Source organism: Nerophis lumbriciformis, linkage group LG29, assembly GCF_033978685.3.
Source record: "Nerophis lumbriciformis linkage group LG29, RoL_Nlum_v2.1, whole genome shotgun sequence".
In the NCBI taxonomy this organism is placed as follows: domain Eukaryota; kingdom Metazoa; phylum Chordata; class Actinopteri; order Syngnathiformes; family Syngnathidae; genus Nerophis; species Nerophis lumbriciformis.
Window position 1 is genome coordinate 32,455,360 of NC_084576.2, and position 19,541 is coordinate 32,474,900.

Here is a 19,541-nt window from a genome sequence, read left to right on the forward strand (position 1 = left end):
AAAGAGGAGAGAGAAAAAAAAAAACTAAAAAAAAAACTAAAAATTATATATATATATATATATATATATATATATATATATATATATATATATATATATATATATATATATATATCGGTATATACAGTGGGGCAAAAAAAGTATTTAGTCAGCCACCAATTGTGAAAGTTCTCCCACTTGAAATGATGACAGAGGTCTGTAATTTTCATCATATGTACACTTCCACTGTGAGAGACAGAATGTGAAAAAAAAATCCAGGAATTCACATTGTAGGATTTTTAAAGAATTTATTTGTAAATGATGGTGGAAAATAAGTATTTGGTCACTTCGAACAAGGAAGATCTCTGGCTCTCACAGACCTGTAACTTCTTCTTTAAGAAGCTCTTCCACTCGTTACCTGTATCAATGCCACCTATTTGAACTTGTTATCTGTATAAAAGACACCTGTCCACAGCCTCAAACAGTCAGACTCCAAACTCCACTATGGCCAAGACCAAAGAGCTGTCGAAGGACACCAGGAAAAGAATTGTAGACCTGCACCAGACTGTGAAGAGTGAATCTACAATAGGCAAGCAGCTTGGTGTGAAAAAATCAACTGTGGGAGCAATTATCAGAAAATGGAAGACATACAAGACCACTGATAATCTCCCTCGATCTGGGGCTCCACGTAAGATCTCATCCCGTGGGGTCAAAATGATCATGAGAACGGTGAGCAAAAATCCCAGAACCACACAGGGGGACCTGGTGAATGACCTGCAGAGAGCTGGGACCAAAGTAACAAAGGTTACCATCAGTAACACACTACCCCGACAGGGAATCAAATCCTGCAGTGCCAGACGTGTCCCCCTGCTTAAGCCAGTGCATGTCCAGGCCCGTCTGAAGTTTGCCAGAGAGCACATGGATGATACAGCAGAGGATCGGGAGAATGTCATGTGGTCAGATGAAACCAAAATAGAACTTTTTGGTATAAACTCAACTCGTCGTGTTTGGAGGAAGAAGAATACTGAGTTGCATCCCAAGACCACCATACCTACTGTGAAGCATGGGGGTGGAAACATCATGCTTTGGGGCTGTTTTCTGCTAAGGGGACAGGCCGACTGATCCGTGTTAAGGAAAGAATGAATGGGGCCATGTATCGTGAGATTTTGAGCCAAAACCTCCTTCCATCAGTGAGAGCTTTGAAGATGAAACGTGGCTGGGTCTTCCAGCATGACAATGATCCCAAACACACCGCCCGGGCAACGAAGGAGTGGCTCCGTAAGAAGCATTTGAAAGTCCTGGAGTGGCCTAGCCAGTCTCCAGACCTCAACCCCACAGAAAATCTGTGGAGGGAGTTGAAAGTCCGTGTTGCTCGGCGACAGCCCCAAAACATCACTGCTCTCGAGAAGATCTGCATGGAGGAATGGGCCAAAATACCAGCTATTGTGTGTGCAAACCTGGTAAAGACCTATAGTAATCGTTTGACCTCTGTTATTGCCAACAAAGGTTGTATTACAAAGTATTGAGTTGAATTTTTGTTATTGACCAAACACTTATTTTCCACCATAATTTACAAATAAATTCTTTAAAAATCCTACAATGTGAATTCCTGGATTTTTTTTTTTCACATTCTGTCTCTCACAGTTGAAGTGTACCTATGATGAAAATTACAGACCTCTGTCATCATTTTAAGTGGGAGAACTTGCACAATTGGTGGCTGACTAAATACTTTTTTGCCCCACTGTATATATATATATATATATATATATATATATATATATATACATACATATATATATATATATACATATATATATATATATACATATATATATATTATATATATATATATATATATATATATATATATATATATATATATATATATATATATATATATATATACATACATGTATACATATATATATCCTCCACCAGAGGCCTGGGGAGATTGAGGGTTCTGCGCAGTAGCTTGGCTGTTCCTAGGACTGCGCTCTTCTGGATCGAAGCTTCAGATGTTGTTCCTGGGATCTGTTGGAGCCACTCTCCCAGTTAAGGGGGTTACTGCTCCGAGCGCCCCCACTACCACGGGGACCACGCTAGCCTTGACCGTCCACATCCATTCCAGCCGCTCTTTCGACCCTTGGTATGTCTCGTTTCTTGTGTTTCTTCTTCCTGATGTTGATGATATAAAGAAAAAAAAATATATATAAAAAAAATAAATACAAATTTAAAAAAAAAAAATATATATATATATATATATATATATATATATATATATATATATATATATATAGTCGGAGGCAGATATTTACATATATCCAAATTTAAGTGTTACTTCTTTTATTTCATAGTCATATTTGAAAACAGCTCGTGTTTTCCCATTTGTTCTCTTTCTGTTTGTCTGCAAGTAAACTGTGTGTGTTAACCTTGAAGCTTTGGAATGTTAGAAAGAGCGATAATGGGCATTTGTTTTGGCTAGAGAGACATGACTGCCAGGGACTTAAGAGGGGAGAGGGTTTGGTCGGGGGGGGGGGGGGGGGGGCAGACCATCTTGGCGGCGTGATAGAATGTTCTATGCTGGACTGGTCTCAATGTATATATATATGCAAAGTTTTGCAAATATATTACAAAATACCTATTCTGTCTCTGGTGGTTTTTCTACTCAGCTTTAAGTGTCGTAAAGAGCTTGGGAGCGAATTCTGACATGAATTCCCTGGGAGGAACAACTGGTCCAAAACGCAACAATTTATATATAAGTTTCTTGTGTTCCTTCTTCCTCATGTTGATGATATAAAAATATATATATATAAAAAAAAATACAAATAAAAAAAAAAAAAAAATATATATATATATATATATATATATATATATATATATATATATATATATATATATATATATATATATATATACATACTTTTTTTTCTGAAAAATAAAATATATATATATATGTTGTGTGTATATAATTGCCTTTAAACTCCATCCCCTACCTAGACTGTACGGGATGCCAGTCGGAGTGCGCATGCGTTAGAGCACAGAAAAGAAACGTAGCCAAAGCATGTCATGTTTTATTTTATTTTACTTTACTACATACACACAAAACGCAATTATTTTATGTTATTTCCATGAAAAATTGTCATCGTGTAATTTGGCAAAAGTAATTTGTATCAGATTTTTTTACTCGTACAATTGACTACACAACAATCAATATACAAAAAAATAAGGCGATTTCCTTATTAGACATGTTAGAAATAATAACAGAGGTAATACCTATAAAACCTACTCAGTGGCCTAGTGGTTCGAGTGTCCGCCCTGAGATGGGTAGTTGGAATTGGGGGTTAAATCACCAAAAATGATTCCCGGGCGCGGCCACCGCTGCTGCCCACTGCTCCCCTCACCTCCCAGGGGGTGAACAAGGGGATGGGTCAAATGCAGAGGACACATTTCACCACACCTAGTGTGTGTGTGACAATCATTGGTACTTTAACTTTACATTACAAATTTAAAACAAATTAAAAAAACATTTTTTTATTGAACAACAAATATACATTTATAATGCACAAAAAAAGTCAGCGAAACATGTCAAGGAAAGAAAACAAAAGCAAATACAGATAGAGTATTAAATATTACTAAATAATAATTATACAAAATATGAAAAAAAAAATCCAAAAAGGTCTTTCTAAATCACTTTAAATGTTTTTAACAAATACAAAAATTTAAGGGCTTTTGTACTCTTAATCATCCTCCAAGATTTGATTGATAATTGTAAACCATTAAGCCAATTAGAAATATGTAGGCCTTACTTTCATAAATCGACATTTATGTAAGTAAGGCAGGCCAAATTAAAATACAATTTAAAATTTTGACAAACATTTCTATGTTACAGTCGTTTATAAAAATACCAAATTTGATCTCTTCTATAGTGAAGAGACTACATCAGCGTTTCTCAAAGTGTGGGGCGCGCCCCACTGGTGGGGAATAGAGACATGACAGGTGGGGCGCGAGGAACGGGAGGAAATTTCACTTTATATTTTTTTTATTATCATTATATTCTTAGATTATTTTTTTTACTATGCTTTCATTTTCTATACACACTGTAAATCAATTTGTGATTCTGTCTGTGAAATCCGCTATATAAATAAATGGAAATTACCGGTACTTATTTTTACTGTAGGCTTTAAATTTCTCGGTAGGAGCGAAAGTTTGACAGACATAGCAACAGTAACTAATGGGGGCGGGGCTAAGCGGAACAAACTTTCGCGCGGATGGATAGCAGGCTAATATGTGGATCACAATTACACAAATATATACATTTGTGACTCGCACCTCAAAGGTCGTCGAGCCAGAGCCAGCGCCTGCAGAGAAACAAAAATGTGACGGGCACACACTGTGTCATTCACCGGGAAGCACTCGCGTCAAGGCAGCTCAGCCCCGAACTCAATGAGGTTTTAACAGATGTTGTGAGCGCGGTAAATTTGATCAAAACACGACCACTGAAAGTGTGACTGTTCTCTGCACTGTGTGAGGAAATGGGAGCTGATCATACAGCCGTGCGCACGTTTCACAGTGAAGCAAGGTGGCTCTCCCGGGGGAAAGTGCTGTCACTTGCCCTGTCTTGCCAAATGCATAGCTCCTCCTTTTTTTTGTGTGCAAAGATTGCAAAGTGGCACTTTTATTTTATTTATTATTGAACTTGATGCAAGTTATAAGACTTTTTTTGATTTATTATTGAACTTGATGCAAGTTATTTGATTTATTATTGAACTTGATGCAAGTTATAACACTTTTTTTTTATTTATTATTGAACGTGATGCAAGTTATAACACTTTTTTTGATTTATTATTTAATTGATGCAAGTTATAACACTTTTGTTTGATTTATTATTGAACTTGATGCAAGTTATAACACTTTTTTTGATTTATTATTGAACTTGATGCAAGTTATTTGATTTATTATTGAACTTGATGCAAGTTATAACACTTTTTTTGATTTATTATTGAACTTGATGCAAGTTATAACACTTTTTTTGATTTATTATTGAACTTGATGCAAGTTATAACACTTTTTTGATTTATTATTGAACTTGATGCAAGTTATAACACTTTGTTTGATTTATTATTGAACTTGATGCAAGTTATAACACTTTTTTTGATTTATTATTGAACTTGATGCAAGTTATAACACTTTTATTTGATTTATTATTGAACTTGATGCAAGTTATAACACTTTTTTTGATTTATTATTGAACTTGATGCAAGTTATAACACTTTTTTGATTTATTATTGAACTTGATGCAAGTTATAACACTTTTTTTGATTTATTATTGAACTTGATGCAAGTTATAACACTTTTATTTGATTTATTATTGAACTTGATGCAAGTTATAACACTTTTTTTGATTTATTATTGAACTTGATGCAAGTTATAACACTTTTATTTGATTTATTATTGAACTTGATGCAAGTTATAACACTTTTTTTGATTTATTATTGAACTTGATGCAAGTTATAACACTTTTTTGATTTATTATTAAACTTGATGCAAGTTATAACACTTTTATTTGATTTATTATTGAACTTGATGCAAGTTATAACACTTTTTTTGATTTATTATTGAACTTGATGCAAGTTATAACACTTTTTTGATTTATTATTGAACTTGATGCAAGTTATAACACTTTTTTGATTTATTATTGAACTTGATGCAAGTTATAACACTTTTATTTGATTTATTATTGAACTTGATGCAAGTTATAACACTTTTTTTGATTTATTATTGAACTTGATGCAAGTTATAACACTTTTATTTGATTTATTATTGAACTTGATGCAAGTTATAACACTTTTTTTGATTTATTATTGAACTTGATGCAAGTTATAACACTTTTATTTGATTTATTATTGAACTTGATGCAAGTTATGACACTTTTGTTTTATTTATTATTGAACTTGATGGAAGTTATTTTATTTATTATTGAACTTGATGCAAGTTATACCACAGCTGCACAGTTATTTTATTTATTATTGAACTTGATGTTATTTTATGTTATTGAGTTTGAATGTATACAACTTGATGTTCAATAAATTTGAAAATGTTAAAGCTTGGCATTAGCGCTCTGTTGGGGCGATGTGGGGCAGGTGGGGCTTGAAAACTCGCCCTTGTCCAAAGTGGGGGATGACAAAAAAAGTTTGAGAACCACTGGACTACATCAACATCCGGGCAGCGAGACGTGCGTACGCAGAGCGCCTGATAACACGACGGGAGTCACCCGCGGGGGCGGTGCTGCGGTCAAAATCACTACCGCAAACCAGTCGACTTCATAACAAGCCTACCCACTTTTTTTACGTAATCAACCAACTTCCTTGTCCGTTGTTTACGGAAGTGTCGCGATGAACGCGAGCGGCTTCAAATGTACTTTCAGGACCGAATTTGAAATTATTTCATAACATTAAATCACATGGCGGTTTTTAGCGTGGGAATTCTTGTTCTTCTCGTCTGCCTGCTGTTCACCGCAGCAAAGTACCAACCGAACTGGGAGTCCATCGACTCCAGGCCGCTGCCAGGCTGGTACGACCAGGCCAAGTTCGGCATCTTCATCCACTGGGGGGTCTTCTCTGTGCCCAGCTTCGGCAGCGAGTGGTTCTGGTGAGACCAACACACGCTTAGAACATCCTTATGAGAGGCTGGAACACATATGTATTTCTTTAAAAACGCTTGTAAGAGGCAGCCAATAGGATTAAAGACATAAAAACATGCTTGTAAGAGGCAGCCAATAGGATTAAAGACGTAAAAACATGCTTGAAAGAGGCAGCCAATGGGATTAAAGATATAAAAAACGCTTGTAAGAGGCAGTCAATGGGATTAAAGATATAAAAAACACTTGTAAGAGGCAGCCAATAGGATTAAAGATATATAAAACGTTTGTAAGAGGCAGCCAATAGGATTAAAGATATACAAAACGTTTGTAAGAGGCAGCCAATAGGATTAAAGATATAAAAAACACTTGTAAGAGGCAGCCAATAAGATTAAAGATATAAAAAACGCTTGTAAGAGGCAGCCAACAGGATTAAAGATATAAAAAACGCTTGTAAGAGGCAGCCAATAGGATTAAAGATATAAAAAACATGCTTGTAAGAGGCAGCCAATAGGATTAATGATATAAAAAACGCTTGTAAGAAGCAACCAATAGGATTAAAAATATATGAAACGCTTGTAAGAGGCAGACAATAGGATTAAAGATATAAAAAACGCTTGTAAGAGGCAGCCAATAGGATTAAAGACATAAAAAACGCTTGTAAGAGGCAGCCAATAGGATTAAAGACATAAAAACATGCTTGTAAGAGGCAGCCAATAGGATTAAAGATATAAAAAATGCTTGTAATAAGCAGCCAACAGGATTAAAGATATAAAAACGTTGTAAGAGGCAGCCAATAGGATTAAATATATAAAAAAACGCTTGTAAGAGGCAGTCAATGGGATTAAAGATATAAAAAACGCTTGTAAGAGGCAGCCAATAGGAATTAAGATATAAAAAACGCTTGTAAGAGGCAGCCAATAGGATTAAAGATATAAAAAACGCTTGTAAGAGGCAGCCAATAGGATTAAAGATATTAAAAAAACGCTTGTAAGAGGCAGCCAATAGGATTAAATATATAAAAAAAACGCTTGTAAGAGGCAGCCAATAGGATTAATGATATAGAAAATGCTTGTAAGAGGCAGCCAATAGGATTAAAGATATAAAAAACGATTGTAAGAGGCAGCCAATAGGATTAAAGATATAAAAAACGCTTGTAAGAGGCAGCCAATAGGATTAAAGATATAAAAAATGCTTGTAAGAGGCAGCCAATAGGATTAAAGATATTAAAAAAAAATGCTTGTAAGAGGCAGCCAATAGGATTAAATATATAAAAAACGCTTGTAAGAGGCAGCCAATAGGATTAATGATATAGAAAATGCTTGTAAGAGGCAGCCAACAGGATTAAAGATATAAAAAACACTTGTAAGAGGCAGCCAATAGGATTTAAGATATAAAAAAACGCTTGTAAGAGGCAGCCAATCGGATTAAAGACATAAAAACATGCTTGTAAGAGGCAGCCATTAGGATTAAAGATGTAAAAAAACGCTTGTAAGAGGCAGCCAATAGGATTAATGATATAAAAAACGCTTGTAAGAGGCAGTCAATAGGATTAAATATATAAAACAATGCTTGTAAGAGGCAGCCAATAGGATTAAAGATATAAAAAACGCTTCCAAGAGGCAGCCAATAGGATCAAAGATATAAAAAAAACGCTTGTAAGAGGCAGCCAATAGGATTAAAGATATAAAAAACGCTTGTAAGAGGCAGCCAATAGGATTAAAGATATAAAAAATGCTTGTAATAAGCAGCCAACAGGATTAAAGATATAAAAACGTTGTAAGAGGCAGCCAATAGGATTAAATATATAAAAAAACGCTTGTAAGAGGCAGTCAATGGGATTAAAGATATAAAAAACGCTTGTAAGAGGCAGCCAATAGGAATTAAGATATAAAAAACGCTTGTAAGAGGAAGCCAATAGGATTAAAGATATACAAAATGCTTGTAAGAGGCAGCCAATAGGATTAAAGATATAAAAAAATGCTTGTAAGAGGCAGCCAATAGGATTAAAGATAAAAAAAAACGCTTGTAAGAGGCAGCCAATAGGATTAAAGATATAAAAAACGCTTGTAAGAGGCAGCTAATAGGATTAAATATATAAAAAAACGCTTGTAAGAGGCAGCCAATAGGATTAAAGACATAAAAAACACACTTGTAAGAGGCAGCCAACAGGATTAAAGATATAAAAAAACGCTTGTAAGAGGCAGCCAATAGGATTAAAGATATAAAAAAACGCTTGTAAGAGGCAGCCAACAGGATTAAAGATATAAAAACGCTTGTAAGAGGCAGCCAATAGGATTAAAGATATATAAAAAACGCTTGTAAGAGGCAGCCAATAGGATTAAAGATATAAAAAATGCTTGTAAGAGGCAGCCAATAGGATTAAAGATGTACAAAAATGCTTGTAAGAGGCAGCCAATAGGATTAAAGATAAAAAAAAACGCTTGTAAGAGGCAGCCAATAGGAATTAAGATATAAAAAACGCTTGTAAGAGGAAGCCAATAGGATTAAAGATATACAAAATGCTTGTAAGAGGCAGCCAATAGGATTAAAGATATAAAAAAATGCTTGTAAGAGGCAGCCAATAGGATTAAAGATAAAAAAAAACGCTTGTAAGAGGCAGCCAATAGGATTAAAGATATAAAAAACGCTTGTAAGAGGCAGCTAATAGGATTAAATATATAAAAAAACGCTTGTAAGAGGCAGCCAATAGGATTAAAGACATAAAAAACACACTTGTAAGAGGCAGCCAACAGGATTAAAGATATAAAAAAACGCTTGTAAGAGGCAGCCAATAGGATTAAAGATATAAAAAAACGCTTGTAAGAGGCAGCCAACAGGATTAAAGATATAAAAACGCTTGTAAGAGGCAGCCAATAGGATTAAAGATATATAAAAAACGCTTGTAAGAGGCAGCCAATAGGATTAAAGATATAAAAAATGCTTGTAAGAGGCAGCCAATAGGATTAAAGATGTACAAAAATGCTTGTAAGAGGCAGCCAATAGGATTAAAGATAAAAAAAAACGCTTGTAAGAGGCAGCCAATAGGATTAAATATATAAAAAAACGCTTGTAAGAGGCAGCCAACAGGATTAAAGATATAAAAAAACGCTTGTAAGAGGCAGCCAATAGGATTAAAGATATAAAAAACGCTTGTAAGAGGCAGCCAATAGGATTAAATATATACAAAATGCTTGTAAGAGGCAGCCAACAGGATTAAAGATATAAAAAACGCTTCCAAAAGGCAGCCAATAGGATTAAAGATATAAAAAACGCTTGTAAGAGGCAGCCAATAGGATTAAAGTTATAAAAAAACACTTGAAAGAGGCAGCCAATAGGATTAAAGATATAAAAAACGCTTGTAAGAGGCAGCTAATAGGATTAAAGATATAAAAAAACGCTTGAAAGAGGCAGCTAATAGGATTAAAGATATATAAAAAACACTTGTAAGAGGCAGCCAATAGGATTAAAGACATAAAAACATGCTTGTAAGAGGCAGCCAATAGGATTAAAGACATAAAAAACGCTTGTAAGAGGCAGCCAATAGGATTAAAGATATAAAAAAACGCTTGTGGGAGGCAGCCAATAGGATTAAAGATGTAAAAAAACGCTTGTAAGAGGCAGCCAATAGGATTAAAGATATAAAAAACGCTTGTAAGAGGCAGCCAATAGGCTTAAAGATATAAAAAACACTTGTAAGAGGCAGCCAATAGGATTAAAGATATAAAAAAACGCTTGTAAGAGGCAGCCAATAGTATTAAAGATATAACAAATGCTTGTAAGAGGCAGCCAATAGGATTAAAGATATAACAAATGCTTGTAAGAGGCAGCCAACAGGATTAAAGATATAAAAAAACGCTTGTAAGAGGCAGCCAATAGGATTAAAGATATAAAAAAACGCTTGTAAGAGGCAGCCAACAGGATTAAAGATATAAAAACGCTTGTAAGAGGCAGCCAATAGGATTAAAGATATATAAAAAACGCTTGTAAGAGGCAGCCAATAGGATTAAAGATATATAAAAACGCTTGTAAGAGGCAGCCAATAGGATTAAAGATATAAAAAAAACGCTTGTAAGAGGCAGCCAATAGGATTAAAGATATAAAACAACGCTTGTAAGAGGCAGCCAATAGGATTAAAGACATAAAAACATGCTTGTAAGAGGCAGTCAATAGGATTAAAGACATAAAAAAACGCTTGTAAGAGGAAGCCAATAGGATTAAAGATATAAAAAACGCTTGTAAGAGGCAGCCAATAGGATTAAAGATATAAAAAATGCTTGTAAGAGGCAGCCAATAGGATTAAAGATTTAAAAAAAACGCTTGTAAGAGGCAGCCAACAGGATTAAAGATATAAAAAACGCTTGTAAGAGGCAGCCAATAGGATTAAAGACATAAAAACATGCTTGTAAGAGGCAGCCAATAGGATTAAAGACATAAAAAACGCTTGTAAGAGGCAGCCAATAGGATTAAAGATATAAAAAACGATTGTAAGAGGCAGCCAATAGGATTAAAGATATAAAAAACGCTTGGAAGAGGCAGCCATTAGGATTAAAGATATAAAAAAACGCTTGTAGTAGGCTTAAAGATATAAAAAATGCTTGTAAGAGACAGCCAATAGGATTAAAGATATATAAAAACGCTTGTAAGAGGCAGCCAATAGGATTAAAGATATAAAAAAACGCTTGTAGTAGGCTTAAAGATATAAAAAACGCTTGTAAGAGGCAGCCAATAGGATTAAAGATATAAAAAAACGCTTGTAGTAGGCTTAAAGATATAAAAAACGCTTGTAAGAGGCAGCCAATAGGATTAAAGATATAAAAAAACGCTTGTAGTAGGCTTAAAGATATAAAAAACGCTTGTAAGAGGCAGCCAATAGGATTAAAGATATAAAAAACGCTTGTAAGAGGCAGCCAATAGGATTAAAGATATAAAAAAACACTTGTAAGAGGCAGCCAATAGGATTAAAGATATAAAAAAATGCTTGTGGTCCCCTTTATTGAGAAAAGTATAAAAATACATGACTTCCAACACAATACTAGTATGGTGTTTCCTTCTGGTGCAGGTGGTTCTGGCAAGGTGCGAAACAGAAGCCGTATGTTGACTTCATGCAGAAAAATTACCCCCCCAACTTTAAGTACCAAGACTTTGCTCCACAATTCACCGCCGAGTTCTTCGACGCCAAAGAATGGACGGACATCTTCGCCTCGTCGGGCGCCAAGTACATCGTCCTGACCACCAAACACCACGAAGGTCTGTTGACGCCAACACGCGTGCATACCGACTTGTACATGTGCTGTTATTGACAGGTTTCACGCTGTGGGGCTCCAGTACCTCCTGGAACTGGAACGCCGTGGACGTCGGACCCAAGCGGGACCTGGTGGCGGAGGTGGCCGACGCCCTGCGGGACAACAGCGACCTGCGCCTGGGTCTCTACCACTCGCTGTTCGAGTGGTTCAATCCTCTCTTCGAGATGGACGCCGCCAACAACTTCACCACCAACCACTTCCCCGTCTTGAAAAGTCTTCCGGAGCTTTACGAGCTGGTGGTCAAGTACAAGCCGGACGTGCTGTGGTCCGACGGGGACGGACACGGGCCGGACCAGTACTGGAACAGCACCGGATTCCTAGCCTGGCTCTACAACGACAGGTAGCGTCTCAAGTGGGGCTGGGCGATTAAAGCGATATCGATCTATATGCTGATACACGAAGTCGATGCGTTTTGTTTACATTCTTTGAGTGTTTTTCATGCTTGTGTTGACATTTCCTTTCCGCCTTGATAGCTGAGAAGGAAGTTACATTTCAAATAAAATATATTTTTATCAAGCTGCTTATTTTCCATAGGTCATAAAAATATCAATAATTATCAATATCGCCCAGTATAATAATAATGTTTAAATAATTAATGCATAGCACAAATTCCTTTCCATAGTTAAATACGAATAAAAGGGCAAAATAATGTTACACAGACGTTATTCCCTGGCTCTAAACCTGCAGAAAATAGTTCTTCTCATGTTTCTCTATGTTTACATTTTCACACTATTTTCTTACACTTTATTCAACATTTCTTACATACTCCTTATTTTTTGCACCTTCATTTTAAGATCTTATTAAGTGTTCAATGTGATTTTAAAATGTTGTTTACATTGTTTGTGTTGACATTTCCTTTACTTTCTGCCTTGATAGCTGAGAAGAAAGTTACATTTCAAATAAAATATATTTTTATCAAGCTCCTTATTTTCCATAGGTCATAAAAATATCAATAATTATCAATATCGCCCGATATAAAAATAATGTTTAAATAATTACTGCATAGCACAAATTCCTTTCCATAGTTAAATAAGAATAAAAGGGCAAAATAATGTTACACAGCCGTTATTTCCTGGCTCTAAACCTGCAAAAAGTAGTTCTTCTCAGGTTTCTCTAGGTTTACATTTTCACACTATTTTCTTACACTTTATTCAACATTTCTTACATACATCTTATTTTTTGCACCTTCATTTTAAGATCTTATTAAGTGTTCAATGTGATTTTAAATTTTTGTTTACATTGTTTGTGTTGACATTTCCTTTACTTTCCGCCTTGATAGCTGAGAAGGAAGTTACATTTCAAATAAAATCTAATTTTAACAAGCTCCTTATTTTCCATAGGTCATAAAAATATCAATAATGATCAATATCGCCCAATATAAAAATAATGTTTAAATAATTACTGCATAGCACAAATTTCTTTCCAGAGTTAAATAAGAATAAAAGGGCAAAATAATGTTACACAGACGTTATTTCCTGGCTCTAAACCTGCAGAAAATAGTTTCTCTATGTTTACATTTTCACACTTTATTAAACATTTCTTACGTATTCCTTCCTTATTTTTGCACCTTCATTTTAAGATCTTATTGTTAAGTGTTCAATGGGATTTTACAATTTTGTTTAAATTGTTTGAGTATTTTTCATGTTTGTGTTGACATTTCCTTTCTACCTTGATAGTTGAGAGGATTATAATCAGAGGAAGTTACTTTTGAAATAAAATATATTTTTATCAAGCTCCTTATTTTCCATAGGTCATAAAAATATCAATAATTATCAATATCACCCGGTATAATAATAATGTTTGAATAATTACTGCATAGAACAAATTCCTTTCCATAGTTAAATAAGAATAAAAGGGCAAAATAATGTTACACAGCCGTTATTTCCTGGCTCTAAACCTGCAGAAAATACTTCTTCTCAGGTTTCTCTATGTTTACATTTTGCACCATTTTCTTACACTTTATTAAACATTTCTTACATACTGTCATGACTTGGTCCGGGGTGTGTGCTTTTCCAGGATGCAACGGAAAGTTGGCACGGGCGAGACGGGAATGAAGGTACATGATTTATTGAAACACTAGAACTACAAAAAAGGATCAAACCAAAGCGCGCACAGTGGCGGAAACTATGAACAATTAAACAAAACATAAACTGTGGCTTGATAAACAAAAACTTACTTGGCATGGAACCGGCATGAAAAAAAGAGCAGCAAGGATCATAAGGGTGTGCAGAAGCATATATGGGGTGAGGTCGTCAGGCCGAACAACAGAAAATGAATGAACTTAAATACTATGGACATGATTAGTGAAAGCAGGTGCGTGACTCAAAACGTGAAACAGGTGCGTGACGTGACAGGTGAAAACTAATGGTTGCTATGGTGACCAGACAAGGGAGTGAAAAGACCGAAACTAAACAAAACATGACTTAAAACAAAACATGATAATACAGACATGACACATACTCCTTATTTTTTGCACCTTCATTTTAAGATCTTATTAAGTGTTCAATGTGATTTTAAAATTTTGTTTACATTGTTTGTGTTGACATTTCCTTTACTTTCCGCCTTGATAGCTGAGAAGGAAGTTACATTTCAAATAAAATATATTTTTATCAAGCTCCTTATTTTCCGTAGGTCATAAAAATATCAATAATTATCACTATCGCCCAGTATAATAATAATGTTGAAATAATTACTGCATAGCACAAATTCCTTTCCATAGTTAAATAAGAATAAAAGGGCAAAATAATGTTACACAGACGTTATTTCCTGGCTCTAAACCTGCAGAAAATAGTTTCTCTATGTTTACATTTTCACACTTTATTAAACATTTCTTATGTATTCCTTCCTTATTTTTGCACCTTCATTTGAAGATCTTATTGTTAAGTGTTCAATGTGATTTTACTTTTTTGTTCGCATTGTTTGAGTGTTTTTCATGCTTGTGTTGACATTTCATTTCCTTTCCGCCTTGATAGCTGAGAAGAAAATTACAATTCAAATAAAATATATTTTTATCAAGCTCCTTCTTTTCCATAGATCATAAAAATATCAATAATTATCAATGTCGCCGGATATAATAATAATGTTTAAATAATTACTGCATAGCACAAATTCCTTTCCATAGTTAAATAAGAATAAAAGGGCAAAATAATGTTACACAGCCGTCATTTCCTGGCTCTAAACCTGCAGAAAATACTTCTTCTCAGGTTCCTCTATGTTTAAATTTCCACATTTTGCACTATTTTCTTACACTTTATTAAACATTTCTTACATATTCCTTTCTTATTTTTGCACCTTCATTTTAAGAGCTTAATGTTGGGTTTTCAATGTGATTGTACAATATTGTTTCCATTGTTTAAGTGTTTTTCATGCTTGTTGTCATGTCTGTGTGATCAGGTTTTATTTTTGGACTTTTTGTGCACTTTTGTTTTGTTTTGTCACCATAGTTACCCATTAGTTTCACCTGTCATGTCACGCACCTGTTTTGAGTCACGCACCTGCTGTTAATCATGTCCATAGTATTTAAGTTCATTCATTTTCTGTTGTTCGTCCTGACGACCTCACACCACATTTAGGCTCTGTCCATTTTTTCATGTCCATCGTTCACGCTGCTCCTTTTTTGTCCATGCCAAGTAAGTTTTCTTTATTCAAGTCATAGTTTGCAAGTTTTGTTTAATTGTTCATAGTTTATTCTCCGCCACTGTGCGCACCTTTTGTTTGATCCTTTTTTTGTATTTATAGTTAATAAATAAATCATGTACCTTCATTCCCGTCTCGCCCGTGCCAACTTTCCGTTGCATCCCGGAAAAGCAAACACCCAAGACCAAGTCTTGACACTTGTGTTGACATTTCCTTTTTGCCTTGACAGCTGAGAAGGAAGTTACATTTCAAATAAAATATATTTTTATCAAGCTGCCTATTTTCCATAGGTCATAAAAATATCAATAATTATCAATGTTGCCCGATATAATAATAATGTTTAAATAATTACTGCATAGCACAAATTCCTTTCCATAGTTAAATAAGAATAAAAGGGCAAAATAATGTTACACAGACGTTATTTCCTGGCTCTAAACCTGCAGAAAATACTTCTTCTCAGGTTTCTCTATGTTCACATTTTCACACTATTTTCTTACACTTTATTCAACATTTCTTACATACTCCTTATTTTTTGCACCTTCATTTTATGATCTTATTAAGTGTTTAATGTGATTTTACAATTTTGTTTACATTGTTTGTGTTGACATTTCCTTTACTTTCCGCCTTGATAGCTGAGAAGGAAGTTACAATTCAAATAAAATATATTTTTATCAAGCTCCTTATTTTCCATAGGTCATGAAAATATCAATAATGATCAATATCGCCCGATATAATAATAATGTTTAAATAATTACTGCATAGCACAAATTCCTTTCCATAGTTAAATAAGAATAACAGGGCAAAATAATGTTACACAGACGTTATTTCCTGGCTCTAAACCTGCAGAAAATACTTCTTCTCAGGTTTCTCTATGTTTACATTTTGCACCATTTTCTTACACTTTATTAAACATTTCTTACATACTGTCATGACTTGGTCCGGGGTGTGTGCTTTTCCAGGATGCAACGGAAAGTTGGCACGGGCGAGACGGGAATGAAGGTACATGATTTATTGAAACACTAGAACTACAAAAAAGGATCAAACCAAAGCGCGCACAGTGGCGGAAACTATGAACAATTAAACAAAACATAAACTGTGGCTTGATAAACAAAAACTTACTTGGCATGGAACCGGCATGAAAAAAGAGCAGCAAGGATCATAAGGGTGTGCAGAAGCATATATGGGGTGAGGTCGTCAGGCCGAACAACAGAAAATGAATGAACTTAAATACTATGGACATGATTAGTGAAAGCAGGTGCGTGACTCAAAACGTGAAACAGGTGCGTGACGTGACAGGTGAAAACTAATGGTTGCTATGGTGACCAGACAAGGGAGTGAAAAGACCGAAACTAAACAAAACATGACTTAAAACAAAACATGATAATACAGACATGACACATACTCCTTATTTTTTGCACCTTCATTTTAAGATCTTATTAAGTGTTTAATGTGATTTTACAATTTTGTTTACATTGTTTGTGTTGACATTTCCTTTACATTCCACCTTGATAGCTGAGAAGGAAGTTACATTTCAAATAAAATATATTTTTATCAAGCTCCTTATTTTCCATAGGTGATAAAAATATCAATAATTATCAATATCGCCCAGTATAATAATAATGTTTAAATAATTACTGCATAGCACAAATTCCTTTCCATAGTTAAATAAGAATAAAAGGGCAAAATAATGTTACACAGACGTTATTTCCTGGCTCCAAACCTGCAGAAAATAGTTTCTCTATGTTTACATTTTCACACTATTTTCTTACACTTTATTCAACATTTCTTACATACTCCTTATTTTTTGCACCTTCATTTTAAGATCTTATTAAGTGTTCAATGTGATTTTAAAATTTTGTTTACATTGTTTGTGTTGACATTTCCTTTCCTTTCTGCCTTGATAGCTGAGAAGAAAATTACAATTCAAATAAAATATATTTTTTATCAAGCTCCTTATTTTCCATAGGTCATAAAAATATCAATAATGATCAATACCGCCCGATATAAAAATAATGTTTAAATAATTATTGCATAGCACAAATTCCTTTCCATAGTTAAATAAGAATAAAAGGGCAAAATAATGTTACACAGCCGTTATTTCCTGGCTCTAAACCTGCAGAAAGTAGTTCTTCTCAGGTTTCTCTAGGTTTACATTTTCACACTATTTTCTTACACTTTATTCAACATTTCTTACATACTCCTTATTTTTTGCACCTTCATTTTAAGATCTTATTAAGTGTTCAATGTGATTTTAAAATTTTGTTTACATTGTTTGTGTTGACATTTCCTTTACTTTCCGCCTTGATAGCTGAGAAGGAAGTTACAATTCAAATAAAATCTAATTTTAACAAGCTCCTTATTTTCCATAGGTCATAAAAATATCAATAATTATCAATACCGCCCGATATAATAATAATGTTTAAATAATTACTGCATAGCACAAATTCCTTTCCATAGTTAAATAAGAATAAAAGGGCAAAATAATGTTACACAGCCGTTATTTCCTGGCTCTAAACCTGCAGAAAATAGTTTCTCTATGTTTACATTTTCACACTATTTTCTTACACTTTATTCAACATTTCTTACATACTCCTTATTTTTTGCACCTTCATTTTAAGATCTTATTAAGTGTTCAATGTGATTTTAAAATTTTGTTTGCATTGTTTGTGTTGACATTTCCTTTACTTTCCGCCTTGATAGCTGAGAAGGAAGTTACATTTCAAATAAAATATATTTTTATCAAGCTCCTTATTTTCCGTAGGTCATAAAAATATCAATAATTATCAATATCGCCCAGTATAATAATAATGTTTAAATAATTAATGCATAGCACAAATTCCTTTCCATAGTTAAATAAGAATAAAAGGGCAAAATAATGTTACACAGACGTTATTTCCTGGCTCTAAACCTGCAGAAAATAGTTCTTCTCAGGTTTCTCTAGGTTTACATTTTCACACTATTTTCTTACACTTTATTAAACATTTGTTACAAATTCCTTATGTTTGCACCTTAATTTTAAGATCTTATTAAGTGTTCAATGTGATTTTAAAATTTTGTTTACATTGTTTGTGTTGACATTTCCTTTACTTTCCGCCTTGATAGCTGAGAAGGAAGTTACATTTCAAATAAAATATATTTTTATCAAGCTGCCTATTTTCCATAAGTCATAAAAATATCAATAATTATCAACATCGCCCGATATAAAAATAATGTGTAAATAATTATTGCATAGCACAAATTCCTTTCCATAGTTAAATAAGAATAAAAGGGCAAAATAATGTTACACAGCCGTTATTTCCTGGCTCTAAACCTGCAGAAAATACTTCTTCTCAGGTTTACATTTTCACACTATTTTATTACACTTTTATTCAACATTTCTTACATACTCCTTATTTTTTGCACCTTCATTTTAAGATCTTATTAAGTGTTCAATGTGATTTAAAAATTTTGTTTACATTGTTTGTGTTGACATTTCCTTTACTTTCCACCTTGATAGCTGAGAAGGAAGTTACAATTCAAATAAAATATATTTTTATCAAGCTCCTTATTTTCCATAGGTCATAAAAATATCAATAATTATCAATATCGCCCGATATAAAAATAATGTTTAAATAATTACTGCATAGCACAAATTCCTTTCCATAGTTAAATAAGAATAACAGGGCAAAATAATGTTACACAGACATTATTTACTGGCTCTAAACCTGCAGAAAATACTTCTTCTCAGGTTTCTCTATGTTTACATTTTGCACCATTTTCTTACACTTTATTAAACATTTCTTACATACTGTCATGACTTGGTCCGGGGTGTGTGCTTTTCCAGGATGCAACGGAAAGTTGGCACGGGCGAGACGGGAATGAAGGTACATGATTTATTGAAACACTAGAACTACAAAAAAGGATCAAACCAAAGGGCGCACAGTGGCGGAAACTATGAACAATTAAACAAAACATAAACTGTGGCTTGATAAACAAAAACTTAC

General features: G+C 34.0%; 1 protein-coding gene across 1 annotated transcript in view; it reads left to right on the plus strand.

The window, feature by feature from the left end:
* The first annotated feature begins 6,306 nt into the window (after window positions 1-6,306).
* Window positions 6,307-19,541, plus strand: part of fuca2 (alpha-L-fucosidase 2) — a 37,933-nt gene continuing 24,698 nt past the window's right edge. Inside the window, exons 1-3 of the mRNA XM_072911877.1 lie at window positions 6,307-6,627; window positions 11,679-11,866; window positions 11,923-12,262. Coding sequence (XP_072767978.1) covers window positions 6,440-6,627; window positions 11,679-11,866; window positions 11,923-12,262 — 716 coding nt within the window. The 5' untranslated portion in view covers window positions 6,307-6,439. The remainder of the gene's footprint in view (window positions 6,628-11,678; window positions 11,867-11,922; window positions 12,263-19,541) is intronic.